The sequence below is a fragment of the Rhineura floridana genome, chromosome 3 (genome assembly GCF_030035675.1).
Source record: "Rhineura floridana isolate rRhiFlo1 chromosome 3, rRhiFlo1.hap2, whole genome shotgun sequence".
NCBI lineage: Eukaryota > Metazoa > Chordata > Lepidosauria > Squamata > Rhineuridae > Rhineura > Rhineura floridana.
The window spans coordinates 60,759,336-60,773,953 of record NC_084482.1 but is presented as its reverse complement, the minus strand read 5'-3'; the positions used below and the strand labels follow the sequence as shown (position 1 = coordinate 60,773,953).

At 47.1% G+C, this 14,618-nt stretch overlaps 1 protein-coding gene across 1 annotated transcript; it reads right to left on the bottom strand.

Moving 5' to 3' along the window:
- Positions 1-1,934: 1,934 nt before the first annotated feature.
- LOC133378751 (keratinocyte-associated protein 3-like) lies at positions 1,935-14,417 on the bottom strand (the record flags this gene model as incomplete). The annotated part of the gene is made up of 2 exons (XM_061613377.1): positions 14,294-14,417; positions 1,935-2,482 (listed from the first exon to the last, which is right to left on the bottom strand). Coding segments are annotated over exons 1-2 (672 nt in total), but the record flags the coding sequence as incomplete, so codon positions are not given.
- Between the last annotated feature and the right edge of the window lie 201 nt (positions 14,418-14,618).

Genomic DNA, 14,618 nt, shown 5'->3' with positions numbered 1-14,618 from the left:
GTACTTATATGGCTGGTCAATGACTGTAAACAATAAAGATATGAGCACAGATGCAGAACATTTCTGCCCCCTAGGTGGCTTCCACTGTGGCCACTGATATGAATGCAATGACCAGCCCAAAGGAGAAAATATTCAAGAGCTACTGTATGTTTATATCAGGAAGGTGGCTTGCACCATTAGAATGGGAATAAGAAAATGCTCTAAATGGCACATCTGCATGTGGTGCATAGCAAAATTGGTTTTGTGAATTGGACTTAATGGCGCCAAAGTTACTGGAAGAAACTGATTTGAGAGAGGAGGGCATTCTGCTGCTTTCTTGCTGCTGGTTTGTGTCATCTCCTCTGTTGCATAACAGCTCCTGCAGTTTGCCTTTTCAAACTTATTTTAATTAACCTGCTCACCAGGAAAGGTTACATTTTGCACAGGGTGGCGATGTATTAATATGCAAGAGTTCTCACCTGGCATAAAAGAAATTAACCTCTAGGAGTGCCACCTGGGCAAATTAAGGCTGCAATCCTCTACTTACTTACCTGGGAGCAAACCCCATTGAGGTCAAGCCAATATGCTTCTGAATCGACATGTATAGGACTGTACTGTTAAACTGGCTTATCAAGGAAGGACCAAAGGGGGAATACAAAAGAATTACAAATGGATGGCAATGTCATGTAGACCCAGAATAAAATGTGAATGGCAATCATACATTGATCATGGAAGAAGCCTAGGCAGGTTACCAGCTGGCAAATCTTTCTTTCTTAATTTTAGCTTACCCTCAATGCTAAGAAAATGACAAGCTAGTTTTGCATAGGTTAAATTAGGCAATGCCTGCTTTCTCTCACACATAACTCACTCTCTAATGTATAATAACTTTTCTCTTTAATGGTTTTACAAAGAACGCTATGAAGCAAGGCAAGTGGAGGAAAGAAAGGGGGCCCTGCCAAATGGCCTGGGAAACAGGAGCATAGGCAGTGTCTTGAGCCAAACTGGAGGAAATCCAATAGAGAATACAGACTGCCAAATCTTTAGCCTCTGGATAGGGATACATTTTTGTGGCAGTATGGCTGAAACAAAAGATCCATTTCAAATTCAAAATGATTACTTCTTTCTTTCCTCCAAAATTTTTTTTTTACTAATTATTTATTTTCTTGCAAGGCAACCTAAAGTGCCAAACCATGAGGAATGGCACTCTTGTTTGGTCCACTTATCAGTTCCTGTAGCATAAGGGTGGGGAAGAGGGCCACATTACATTCTAGGCAACTTTCTGAGGCCACATGCCATGTGGTGCACGAGGTCAAAAGCAAGAGTGGGCAGAGCAATTAATACAAATGTTGCCTTTGTACAGTAGACTAGTTTCTACACACACTCACACATCCCTCCCTGTTCTCCATCCAGCCAAGCAAGAGGGAATATCGGAGTTCAAGGACGCATTCCAGCCATGCAAAAACTTTCAAGGTGCAAAGCAGGGCCATTGAGGGGTGTGGCTGGGAAAGAGTTCCAGGGGCCAGACAGAGAGGCCTGGAGGGCTGCATTGGACCTCTGATGTGAGGTTCCCCACCTCTGCTGTAGCATATTGTTGTTGTTGTTGTTTATTACATTTGTATACCGCCCCATAGCCAAAGCTCTCTGGGCGGTTTACAACAATTAAAAACAAATATACAAATTTAAAAACACTTAAAAAAACAATTTGGGGGAGATTCCTGCCTGGCTAGCTCTGCACGTTGAACACAAGCCCATTTGTCCGTTCAAGAACATGAAGGACAGTCTAGCAGCAAAAGTGGGTAGCTCTCTTTCCTCCACCCTCAAAGGCAGCACTCTTCCTCGTCCATTTCAGCCAGAGGATGGTGGTGAGGCTCCCCTTCAGAGCCTTCCTCTGCAGCCACCTCCTGTGGGGCAGCTGCCTGAAGCAGGACCACTTTGTAGGAGGCTGAAGAGGGGCCAATTCCACAGAGAGAGAGGGAAGCTGTGCAACACCAGGCAGACAAACCAGCTTCCACTGCTGCTATCAACAAGGAAGGAAGCCAGAGGACCAGTGCTGTGTCATAGATGTGGGTAGTGTCAAAAGGGAACTCGTTTGTTATCACAGTACGGGCATCAGCTGGAAGGGCAGAACTGTTGCAACTAGTAAAGAGATGACGGCCACCATTGACAACAATGAGGGAGATGGCAAGTGCCAGCCCCACACAGCAGGCTTCTGAGATCAGGACATTTGCCAGGGCGATCACAACCAGGATCCAAGGCAGGCAACGGTGGGAGAAGCTCCGGGACACCAGGGTCGTTAGGACGCCGGCAGCAATGCTCAAGAGCCCAGAAGCCACCGCAACAACGTTAGCCACGGTGTACTCCGAGGTGATGGTGTGCACGGGCCGGGCCACGTGGTGCAGGAGGGCACCATGGATGATGGCCCCCAGCACCAAGGTCAAGTGGCCCAGGACCACCAGCGAGATGCCGCTGCGAGCTAGCTGCTGGGCTCTGCAGCTCGCCTCTGCTGCAAGGGAGGGAGGCTAGTGAGGACTGCCACGCCATGGGAGGCAAGGAAAGCCCGGGGGTGGGGCACCAAGCCCCCCAAGGGGAGGAGGGGCTTCCCAGGGCAGCACTAGACTGAGGCACAAAGGAGGGCTGGGACTGAAGAAGCTTGGAAATCCCCCACGGTGCCTGCTCTTCCTTGCCCCGCGACCTCTAGCAGCTCGGAGTTGCTCTTCTTAAAACTGTTGCAACAACAGGTTACCTACAGAATCAGAAATATGTTGATTTGGGAGCTGGATCACCAGCAGAAGCAGAGAAATTGGTTTCAGGGGTCATCAAGATACCAATCACCAGGCCTGCTGGCACTGTAAATCAGACATGACATATTCAGTCTTGAATACTCCTCCTAGTGTGGTCCCATGTAGCTGTGACATGGTTTTGAATATCAGAAGAGTCCAGGAGAGGACCAGATGACACTGGTCTTTCCCACTGGATTGTTACTTATCTGGGAATGAGGGTACCTATCTCGTGGGAAAGACCCTCGTGTTTGGCCCCCACCCACATGATTCTGGTATTCACACACGTATACTGCAGCTATGTGGAATACCACCAGGAGGAAAGAGCTCCCACACCAGTGTGGGTGCATGGGAAGGAAGCCTGCGTCATGGCAGAGAGGGATTTTGAATGTCAAGTTCATTTCACGGGCAGTTTGGAGGATTAATGCAAATGCCCTCTGCTTCTGGTTGAGCAACCTTTGTTTTGCTGATCTTAACTCACATGGCATGGGGAGCTATAAATCTGGTTTGCTCAAGCACTAACTTGTGTCAAAAAATTTTTTCCTCCCAATGAGTTTGCTGCAGAAATTTGTAGCTCAGCTGCATTTCATTTGCCTATGCTAGCCAGATGCCGTAAATTACAGCTATCCCATTCAGCCAGTCACTGCCTCCTTCAACTTATAATTAAACTGTATCTAGGCTATCTCCCAAGTGGTAAAGGGTTTCTATGACCCAGCAGCTGTCTTGCCAATAACGGTATGAAGAGAGAGAGAAAAAACAAACTGTGACCAGTGGGAAAAGCAGAGAGGGAGAGCTGAAGTGTTGTTGGAGACTGACGTCACACCCACACCATACATTTAAAGCACATGGCATCCCCCAAAGAATCCTAGGAACTGTAGTTTTCCTCTCACAGTGCTACGATTCCCAGCACCCTTAACAAACTACAGTTCCCAGCACTCTTTGGGGGAAGCCATGTGCTTTAAAAGTATGGGTAGCTTTCTGTAAAATGTGTGGGGAACCTTTCCCACCTAGATGTTGCAACAACTCCCATCATCCCTGTCCACTGGCTATGCTTGCTGGGGCTGATAGGAGTTGTAGTTCACCAATATCTGGAGGACCAAAGGTTCCCCACACCCACTGTAAAAAGACAATCATGCAGGGGTGTAGTCCTCCAGGGTCTCAGGGGTCTTAGATCCCTTACATTTTTGAGACCAGGGTCCCAGCAGGGTCCCTATGTCTATAGCACCCTAAAAACCAATCAGCATGAAAGAGGAGTGTTTAAGCCACTGAGAAGAGTCTTCTAACTTGCTTCCTTGTTCTTTCCTGCTGATTGGAGCCAACCAGAGTGAAAGGAGGTGAGTCAGCCAATGAGAAGACTCTTTTCAGTAGCTAACACTCTCCCCTTTCATGCTCATTGGCTCCTAGGGACATCTGTTGTGGAAGGATGCATTAATAAGGATCTCATTTTCAATCCAACTGCAAAAATGGGATGGTGGGTGGGGTGTGGCTGTGACTACCATGGAAGGACCCTGCACTTCTGAATTTGTCACTGAAAATGGAAATGGACTGCCTTCAGGTCAATCCCTACTTATGGCGACCCTATGAATAGGGTTTTCATGGTAAGCGGTATTCAGAGGGGGTTTACTGTTGCCTCCCTCTGAGGCTGAGAGGCAGTGACTGGCCCAAGGTCACCCAGTGAGCTTCATGGCTGTGTGGGGATTTGAACCCTGGTCTCCCAGGTCATAGTCCAACACTCGAAGCACTATGCCACAGACTGCAATAATGACCCCTCTCTCCAGTCAATTGTGCTCCAAAGGACAGTTTATTGATAGATTACATAAACCAATGGACCATTGGGAGAGGGGTCAGCAGGACCGTCTCTACCCAAAATATGTCAAGCAGAGCTTTATAAAGGGATTGCACATCATACATATGTCATTGCCAAAAAGCACACCTTATAACCATACATAGTAGTATCTTGCATAATTTGGGGTGGTCACCTTACACATTCTGCCCTGCCCCTCCATGTGCCAGGTTGGTACCCTCCCACTATCACACAGCCGGCTCATGCCAGCTACATGAGGCTTGACCTTAAAACTGACCTTAAAAAAGCATATTAAGAAATATTTCTCAGTCTGACCACAACTTCCTTTGTCCTTTGTTTCGGCGCCTGCTTTAACTACTTCTGCTTTTATGCTGCATTGTGACGCATGTTAATAATTCAGGCCTCTAATGAGAGAAAACTAAAAGCAAAGGCCTGAGCAAAAGCCTGATGAGTTATAATTTCGGTCTCACGTGGAATATCTTTACATGCATCTGTCAGTAAAGCTAGGAGCCCATTCTCACCCTCAGAACAGCTGACAGGGGATGTGTGTGCAGTGTGCGCACTGGTAGTGAGAGGTGTGTGCAGCTAGCCCCTGCAATCCCCTAACACATTTTAATATGTATGGGGGTGCTTCTGAATCCCCTCTAAGCAGAAACAAAAAACTGGAGGGAGGGGGATCTCAAGGAAATCACAAAGAGTGGAAATGGTCTATAACAGTGGTTCCCAAATATTTTCCCCATGGGCCACTTGAAAATTCCCGAGAGTCTTGGCGGACTACTTAACAATTTTTCTTCCTATTATAGCAATTGTAATTCCATAGAACTCAAACTGTAATCAAGAAAGTACAATCCAAAAAAAGGAAAGAAGCAATAAAAATACAATCAGTATGAATGTTTAATAAAGTGGACAAGTCACCTCCCTCCCATCATCAACCACAAATCCATAGGCATGTCATGGACCACCTGGATGAAGTTCACGGACCACTGGTGGTCCACGGATCAGTTTGGGAACCCGTGGTCTATAAGGAAGACAAAGGGAATGGTTTGTGATCATGGGAAGTAGAGAAAGAACAATCTGCCCCACCTCCAGAAATCAGTAAGGTTCTCACCTTTTTTTCTGGGCAGGGCTCCAGCCATGTGTGAGGCTGAAATTCAGGAGATGAAATTTTCCCTGCCACTGCATCTACATCAGCCTTCACCAACCTGGTGCCCTCTAGATGTTTTAGACTACAACTCCCATCAGCCCCAGCCAGCATAGGTGGGATGGCTGGGCCAGATGGAAGTAGCAGTCCAAAACTTCTGGAGGGTGCCAAGTTGGCAAAGGCTGATTTACATGGTGTGAGAAGCTTTGCTTGTTGAATGTATGCCTCACACGGATTTTAAAGAGGAAGGAGACTTCCTGGGGAAAGACTACAGGCTCATCCAGACGACTGTATAATGTGTGACATGATCGCTTTGTGTATTCATTAATTTTCGGTCGTCCATATGATGTTGCGCGCTTTTGCGCATTTTCGCGTGGTTAAATCCGCTTTTCCATTACTGCAAAAAATGCGATTTGCTTTTTAAAATCGGGAATCATCTGCTGTACCTTCAGGCGCTCGGATGCAATACGGAAGACTTTAGAGCTGTGGGCGTTTGATGGGCGGTTCTTGGGTGTTTCCCCATACCCCTTCCCTCTTTCCCAGCCAATCATGTATTTCCACTTTTGCGCATGTGCGCAAATGTCCGGGGAAAGCCCGGGAAAACAACCAATCAGAGCAATGGTGTGGTGTTGGTGGGGCTCTGCATCTTCTACTGAGCAGCTACAGACATTTATTTTTAGCCAGCCTGAGAACTGGGTGGCCGCTCCGGGTGAGATCTGCAATTGTGGCTGTTTGTAAAGCCCCCTTTTTCCTGGCTGGTCTCGCTCAAGTGCGGCTGGTTGGTGCAGGGAGCTCACTTTGCTGGCGCTTTGCAAACGGCCATGGGAAGGAAAGGGAGAAGGAGGGGGGGTGAAGGCAATGGAGCATCAAGTTTTGCCCAAAGTGGTTGAGAAGCTGCTGGGAAGCCTCTCTCAGTGGCTCTTCCCTGATGCTGATGCTGCCGCCGCCTACACAGAAAGCGAGAGGCAGGCAGAGCGAGAGCGAGAATGGGGAGGAGCTGGGAGCCGCCACCGAGTGCTGCACTCTAGAAAAGGTTGGGAGTCAGGAACCTTGCAGCAGAGCCAGAGGTCCCAGCTGGCATTCCTGTGTGGTATTCGATTTATTAGACATTTTGGGGGGGGAAATGAAAGGTACAAGGACAACTTGAATCGAGAATGTGCCTGGGTGGGTGTGCGCAAATACGCAGAGTCACAAAGCTGCCGTGCCACCCCAGGAAAAGTTGGTTCTGTAAGAAGGGGGGTGCTCCCCATTAAACGCTCAGCTTTCCTGCCATTCTTTACAAAAGAAGCAAGTAGTAGCAGTTCCTCAATACCCCCCTTTCCGTTCTGTAGAAATAAGTGGAATTGCCAGCCGTGTGTATCTCCAGAAACTACAATATGCATAAAGGCAGAAAAGCATACAGTCGGTTTTGCAAAATATCGCAAACAAAAACACAGGAATTATTGGCATATAAGTGGTTTGCTAGAGCGTCTCGGGCACCCGCAACCATAGAGACTGGTGGTCTACCTTCCTAGACATGACACGTCATTACTTGCTTGCAGTTCCATGAGAAATAAGTGGAATTGCCAGGTGTCTTTACCCCCAGAAAATTTGATATGGAAAAAGGCAAAACCACATACATTCGGTTTAGTGATATATCGCAAATGCAAGCAAACAACAATACAGCAATTATTGTCAGATAAGTGGTTTGCAGTTCTCTTTTATCAGAGAAAACACTTCAAAGCGGAGAAAGAGGAAAGGATGTTTAGCAGCTGTAACCTCATTCCCTTTGCATGCCTTCCTATTACAAATTGTTCCTGGAGAATATGTCCAGCGTGCGTGTGTGAGTGCAAATGGGGGGGAGGGTAGGCCCTGGACTCAGCACCACCACCAGCAGCCCCCAAGAATCGAGGGATCCAGCAGACGTGTGGGGTTCCCTAGCTAGGAACTAGGCTGCTGGGGGCGGGGTGTGAGGGGGGAGATGGAGATCCCCCTCCCCCATGCCCTCACTTGTGAACAATGTTGCCATAAGGGAGGAAAATGTAGCCGCTGCCGCCACCTCCCACTGCACTGAGCTCGCTACATCGCGGCGCTTCCTATCCCGAAGCTTTGCTGGTGCAGCTGCTGTGAAGTAGCCTCCTCCACCACCACCCCTGCATGAGCCGAGGAAGCTCAGCATGGCTTTGGCGCTGCTGGGGCTCCTGCTGTTCCTGGGCTCCGGGGTGTCACACGACCCTGTCCAGGCGCCCATTGGGCTCCAGCTGCCCTCAACTGCACAAGGCAGAAATTTAATAGCTGTAAGTGGAGCTGTACAAGAGCCAAAAACTCGGTCAACTCCATTACAGCCACTACTGCCAAACCAACAGGAAATTCAAACTTTTGTGCTGTTACGTTCAAGCGCATGCACGTTATTGTACTTCACTGCAAAGGGGGAGAGGAGCATACATCACATTTTGCGGACCAATTGGATGATAGGGGATGGTGTTGCAGGTGGAGCTGGGAAAAAGCGAAAAGAATGTACGGGTCTTCCCGCTGCATGTGCGGGCGCAAAAAAGCATATTTTTCAGATCGGAAAAGAGCGAATTTCAGGCAAAGTGGGGACTGTCAGATGACAAAGTGAATATGGAAAACGTGGATTATCGGGGTCAGTTTGGACGAGCCCTACATCCCAAATAAAGAACAATAGCAGATAGAAGCAAGCAAAACCTTTTGTTAAATCAGCTAAGGGCCCATTGGCCAAGGCAACCCAAACCCTGGAGCTGTGCCTGTTTTTCTAATTTATTTGTCTTTCTTAAACCTGTTTCCCCTCCAACATACAATCCCCACCATAATCTCTCTAGAATTGGTATATATTATTCTTCACATGTGATGGCATCTGAAACCAGGGCTGAAACAACATTTCACCAACATTCAAAGTCTGTCCATATTTCAAAATTTGAATCATTATGGATTTTGATACACCACCACATCAGATGTTGCTTTTGGGGCCATTTGTGCTCAAATGCTTGCATACAGCTGGGTTTCCCTGTTTTGGTATCTCCAAATGTTCAGCTCCATACAGGCTAAAAGCCTGTATGGGCAGGCCTATCCCACAGTAATCACACCCCCAAATGGTTGTGTAAATAGTCCCTAATTCTTACCTGTTAGGGCTTGTCTGTGGTTTGGTCAGGGTGAACTCTACTATAAGGCTAATTGAAGCAACAGCCTCAGTGGCAGAGGCTGGACAGCAGCAGTAACTACCCTTTGGCTGCTCCTCCTCAGCCCTCTGTTGGTGGACAGAGTTGTATATGCCGCATGGTCTATCCTAGGACTTATAACTAGCTTGCTATCTCAAGTGCAGTGAACGACACTATCTCATCCCCTCTGTCAAATGAACATTCGACTGTCAGCCCAGTCAACTTCTAAATACAGAATGTAAAAGGGATGCAATCTTGTCTGCCCCAGACAGCAGAACGTCTTGGGCCAGCCCTAGGTTTGGTGTTATGGCTCATTCAGAGGTCAAGAAAATGACACTTTCAGTCTCCTCTTGGGTAAAAGTGAATGACCTCTTCTGATTGTGTTCTTGGCCTTTGTGGCTGGGCTCCCACTCACACTCCCTCCTAATCCCAATTTCTTTGCATGTGGTGGTGGCTGCTCTCTTACAGGACTTTGAAAAAGGATTGGAGAAATTCATGGAGAATAAGGCTATCAATGGCTACTGGTCATGAAGGCTATATGCTACCCCCAGGATCAGAGGCAACACTCCTCTGAATACCAGTCACTAAGGAACAACAGCAAAAAAGAGCGATTGCCCTCTTGTCCTGCTTGTGGGCTTCCTGTTGTGGTTGGCCCCTGTGGAAAACAGGATGCTGGACTAGACAGGCCTTTGGTTTGATCCTGCCATGCTCTTATGTTCTTAATGTACATGTCATCTCCAGTGCCGGATTTAGACTTGGTGAGGCCCTAAGCTATATAAAGCTTGGAGGCCCTTTGTTAAAAAATTGCACCATATATATATATATTCAGTACACATAAAATTTTAAAAGCCCCCCCCCAAAAAATCTGAAATTTTTTGAGGCCCCTGCGGATTGTGAGGCCCTAAGCTGTAGCTTGTTTAGCTTATGCCTAAATCCGGCGCTGGTCATCTCCCAAGTAAGCACCATTTAATTCACTGAGGTAAGGGTGTATATAAGATTGCAGCCTGAATTAAGCACAGCCAGCCTTTTGACAGAACCATAGCAAGCGAAGGTTAAATGCATTATTTAAGCTTCATTTCTTTCTCTGTTTTTTTTTTAAAAATACCTTCTATTCACACCTCAAGATCTCTGTTGTTTGGTTCTTTCGTTTTAGTTTATTCTAGCTGGTTGAACATTTCAAAACTTGCTGTAAACAAGTAAAAGAAAATTCATATCACCTTCTAGCGTTTCTAGCTTTTTGTCTTATACTAAATAGGGATGGGGTTCGCTGCATGGTTCTGATCCACTTGCATTTGTATAGTTCGTCATTTAATCCCGATCTGCCATTTTTTCGTTCCCACTTGCTCTCGCACTTGCCAATTCAATCTGCTGTGCATGTTTTTGGGTGATTCAATCAGCGGTTGTTGTTTTTCATCGGCCAAAATTTTGTAGTTATCAACATCAGGAGCCATGGAAGTCTCAAGGTATTATAATTATGTTAAATGTCTGCATATATGTCGTTTGTTCATCTATTCTTTTCCAAAGAGGGGCAGATCCCGAAGGACCCTCTGGGAAGAGAGGAACAGTTTCCCCTTTCTCTTGCAACAAGTGCTTTCTGGATTCCAAGGCAAAAGCCTCAGAAGTTACCTGATTGGAGCCAAATGGTGTCAGGCTTATGAATGGGTTACCCTTTACCCTTAGGACAATCTAGATTAAAAAATTGGCTTCATTGGGAACATTTCTGTAAAATATGAAGGTTCCTAAAATTTGGGGAAGTGAGGGGATGTGAGAGCAGAGAAAAACAGGGCTAAAGAACAAACCCAGGAGGCTTCACAGATTTACAAGTACAATGAAACACAGTTTTAAATTGGCTAACTGAAGCTGCTTTTCCTTGTTAGCAACAGCCAGGGCTTGGCGAGCAGTTGATTGATAAGTGACGGAGGTCACAGGGGCATGAAACGCTGGCTTCTTAATGGAAATGCGCCATTTATGGAGCATTATGAAAATAACTCAATGTAAAATAGGGGGGACAGTTTGAAAGTATAAATTCTTGCCGATTTGCAGCCGAGGCCGCAAAATCTGTGCCAATTACAGCCACAGCCAGCAGCAAGATATAGGTGCCGGTCCGAAAAGCTGGTGAACTATCGAATTCAGCTAGAATCTGGTGCCAGGTCTGATTTGGTGGATATTCTCCCCCATCCCTAATACTAAATTGAATACTTTCAGGGGAAAGGTGGGCTAGAATTAAAGTGGAATGCTATCCATGTCTTCTCAGAAATAGGCCCAACTGAGTTCAATGAGACTTACTCCATGATAAGCATGCCTACAATTGCAGTCTTTAAAAAAAGCTGGAATAAACATAGCAAAGGAAGTGGAAGTCTGAGTTTAGCTGAAAGAAATAGTCTTTAAGGATGGTGGTTAATGGATGCTGTTTGGGGGGAAGGGATGCTGTTTTACATACTAGCCCTGTTTGCTTTGGTATTTGCCTGCTCTCCTATGCTCAGAGTGCATATTTATAAGCAAGACATTATGAAACCATCATATACCTCCAACATTATATTATAAAAAAACTCATTCGGCAGAGGCTACGCCCTGAAATTTACAATGCAGGAAATTGAAGCAATATTAAAAAGTAACTTTTGCTATTGGAAGAAGCATTTAATCAGAATGCTCCCACTGAAATATTATTTTGAATGGGGAAAAATGCGAGAAAAGATGAGCAGGACTGTTCTTGCTGAATTTGTGAAATTATTAGTATATAAAAATGGAATGGACACCAACTGATTGATGGAATTAATTATTTTACATACATAGCATTTTGTGGAAGATGGATGGAGTGCAGGGTTGCATCCGATGGTAACACTTAGGGTTTTGCCAGAGGAATGGGGAGGGCAGCATTGTCCAGCCATTCCCCCTCCCCTCTGCAGCCCCCACACCCCCTAAATCTATTCCAAAGAGTTGGGGTCTCTCTAGAGCAGGTTGGGAGAGGTCAGGGACTGGGGGGGAGGGGAAATAGCTAAAAATCATTTCCCTCTCCATTCAGCCGACAGAACCTTAGCTGAGTGACATTGTTATATACAACCCATGTATGATGTCATGAGCCCTGTGGAAAGGTCTTGGAACAATGAAGACAATGAGGAGGAGACAGACTTGGGCTTGGGGAAGGCCCTAGTGATGTGACTCAGACGTGGTTCAGCTGAAGGCTCCCGTGCCACTGAGAGAGTCCCAGTGGATCCAATTACTGCTGATGAGGCACAGCCTGATCAGGAAGTTGCCTCTCCACATTCCCTTTACCCCTCTTCCTGGTTCACCCCGCCATCATCAACGTGCAGCTCTCCTCCTAAGGAGGAAGACCTTGTGGAAGTGTTCCAGCTGCCCTTGCCTCGGACCCGTAAGCTGTGGCACCGGAAGGCTCAAAGGGTTCCCACTGTCCCACTGAGAAGGAGCACTTCCATGCACACGTGCTCCTGACCCTGACACTTTTCTCGCACATGTAGGCAGCCCACCCATCCTTACTTAAGGCTGGCAAGGGGGTGTGTCTAACTGCTGCAACAACATCTTAATGCAGTGTAGTTGTGCCTTATTATACCTGGTAAAGATGCTGAATCCTGTGTAACTTGTAAATTGATTCATGAAGTGCTCTGAACTGAAATTTTCCATTAAAAACCTATTAAAGAAAAGCACAGTTTTGTGTCCATGTCTGATTTTGATTAGTTTGGGCAGGACAGTTTGTTGCATCTCCTCTACCCAATGACACCATGAGTGAGATGGAAGCAATCAGCAGAGCAGAGGAGGACGTGCAGTGCGTCTTGCCAACCGTGGTAGCCGAGCTCCAGAATCTCCAAGCCGAGACCCAGAATCTCTGAGCCGAGACTCAGACTCTTTGAGTGTAGAATCAGAACCTGCAAGCCCAGTTGACCCAGCTTGGAACCAATGCAGTGGCCTTGCAACAGGGGGTCCCTCCAGCCCAGGTGGTGCCCACTCCCCCATATCAAAGCACCTATGGGACTTCCCCTCAGGTACGGCGGGAAGCACGAGCAGTTTGCAATGTTCATTGAGCAGTGCAAGTTATACATCAGAGTGCAGCAAGCGGACTTACCCAACGACTCACTAAAAATGGCCTTTGTGGTCAGTCTATTGGAGGGAGAGGCAGCCCAGTGGTCTACTCCTCTGCTGCTTTAGGACGATCCTGTATTGAGACAATATAACAACTTCATTGCTGCCATGGCAGAAATCTTCCATGATCCTCAGAGAAAAGTTATGGTAGTCCATCAATTAGGAACCCTGTGCTAGAGCAAGAATTCCATTGGGACTCATACCAATGTTTTTCAAATCTTCACATAGGAAGTGGAGTGGAACAACTTGACCCTTACGTATCAATACCAAAGGGTACCAACAATGAGGTGCTGGATGAATTGGACTGAACGTCAGCCCCCATCACCTTATCAGAGCACATCCAGCTGTGCCTGCACATCAACAGCAGCCTTGAAGGTCGTTGCTTGAAGTGCAGGGCTTCCTTGGCCCGACCATCACCTCCCATACCTCCCACACATGCTCTTCTACCATGTGGGAACTCCACTTATTCAGAGGTGGCACCCATGCAAATCACAGGGGCACAGCCACATCTGACAGAAGAGGAAAATAGAAGAATCACTGAGAGGGGCTGTGCCTATATTGTGGAAAGGTGGGGCACCTTGCATGGTCTTGCCCAGCCAATGCTGAGAAGGCACTGGTGCAGGAAAACTCCAAATCCCAGCTCTCATAGAGGTTCACAAGCTGGAACCAACTGTGAGCAACAGACCTCTCAATGTCCCAACCCCGCCACAGCCAGCCTTGCATTTACCGCTTCGTTTGGGAGTACCATCGGGGCTGAGCATCCAAGTACAAGCCATGGTGGACTCAGGGGTGTCCAGTAACTTTATGGACTTAGGCTTTGCCAAACAACACAACATTCCCATCACTTCACTTTATGCACCCTTACCTGTGGAGATCATTGATTGGTGCCCCTTGGACTCAGGCAACTGTGGGCTGACTGTGGAGTTACCTAAGCATCAAGCACAGCTGTCTTTTTTCGTTGCCACCTTGCCCCATTTTCCTGTGGTCCAGGGGATGACCTGGCTGACACAACATGATCGCTCAATTTCATGGGGGGATGCTTCCATGACATTTCAGTCAGACTGTTACAGACAGTACTGCCAGCCTGCTGGGGTTCCAGCTATGACAGCTGTTGCTGCCCTGCCACCATCTCTACACCGCCCATATTGCCCATCAAAAATCAGGACTCCCTTGACAAGAAGGTGGCCTGGAATAAAGCATGATGTGGAGAAATATGTACAATCTTGCCCCACCTGTATGAGAGCAAAGCATGCCCCGAGATGACTCATGGGTCTATTAGAACCCTCACCCATGTCTGAAGGGCCATGGAGAGTGGTGACTTTAGACTTTTTTAAGGATTTACCATCCTCGTAGGGGAATAGTGCCATCCTGGTTGTGGTCGACACTTTCACTAACATGGCCCACTTCATACCTTGCTCTGGCCTCTCTACTGCCAAGAAGACTGCTTGCTTGTTCATCAAACACATTTTTTGGTGCACAGCCTCCCAAACAGTTTGATCTCAGATTGGGGGGCCCAATTTCCCACCTGGTTTTGGTGTGCCCTGTTGCAGTTGCTGAAGATTGAGCTGTGCCTACCCTCCACAACCAGATGGGCAAACAGAGAAGGTTAATGCCACCCTGAAGCAGTACAACTACCAACAGGACAACTGGGTGGCTCTGCTGCCTCT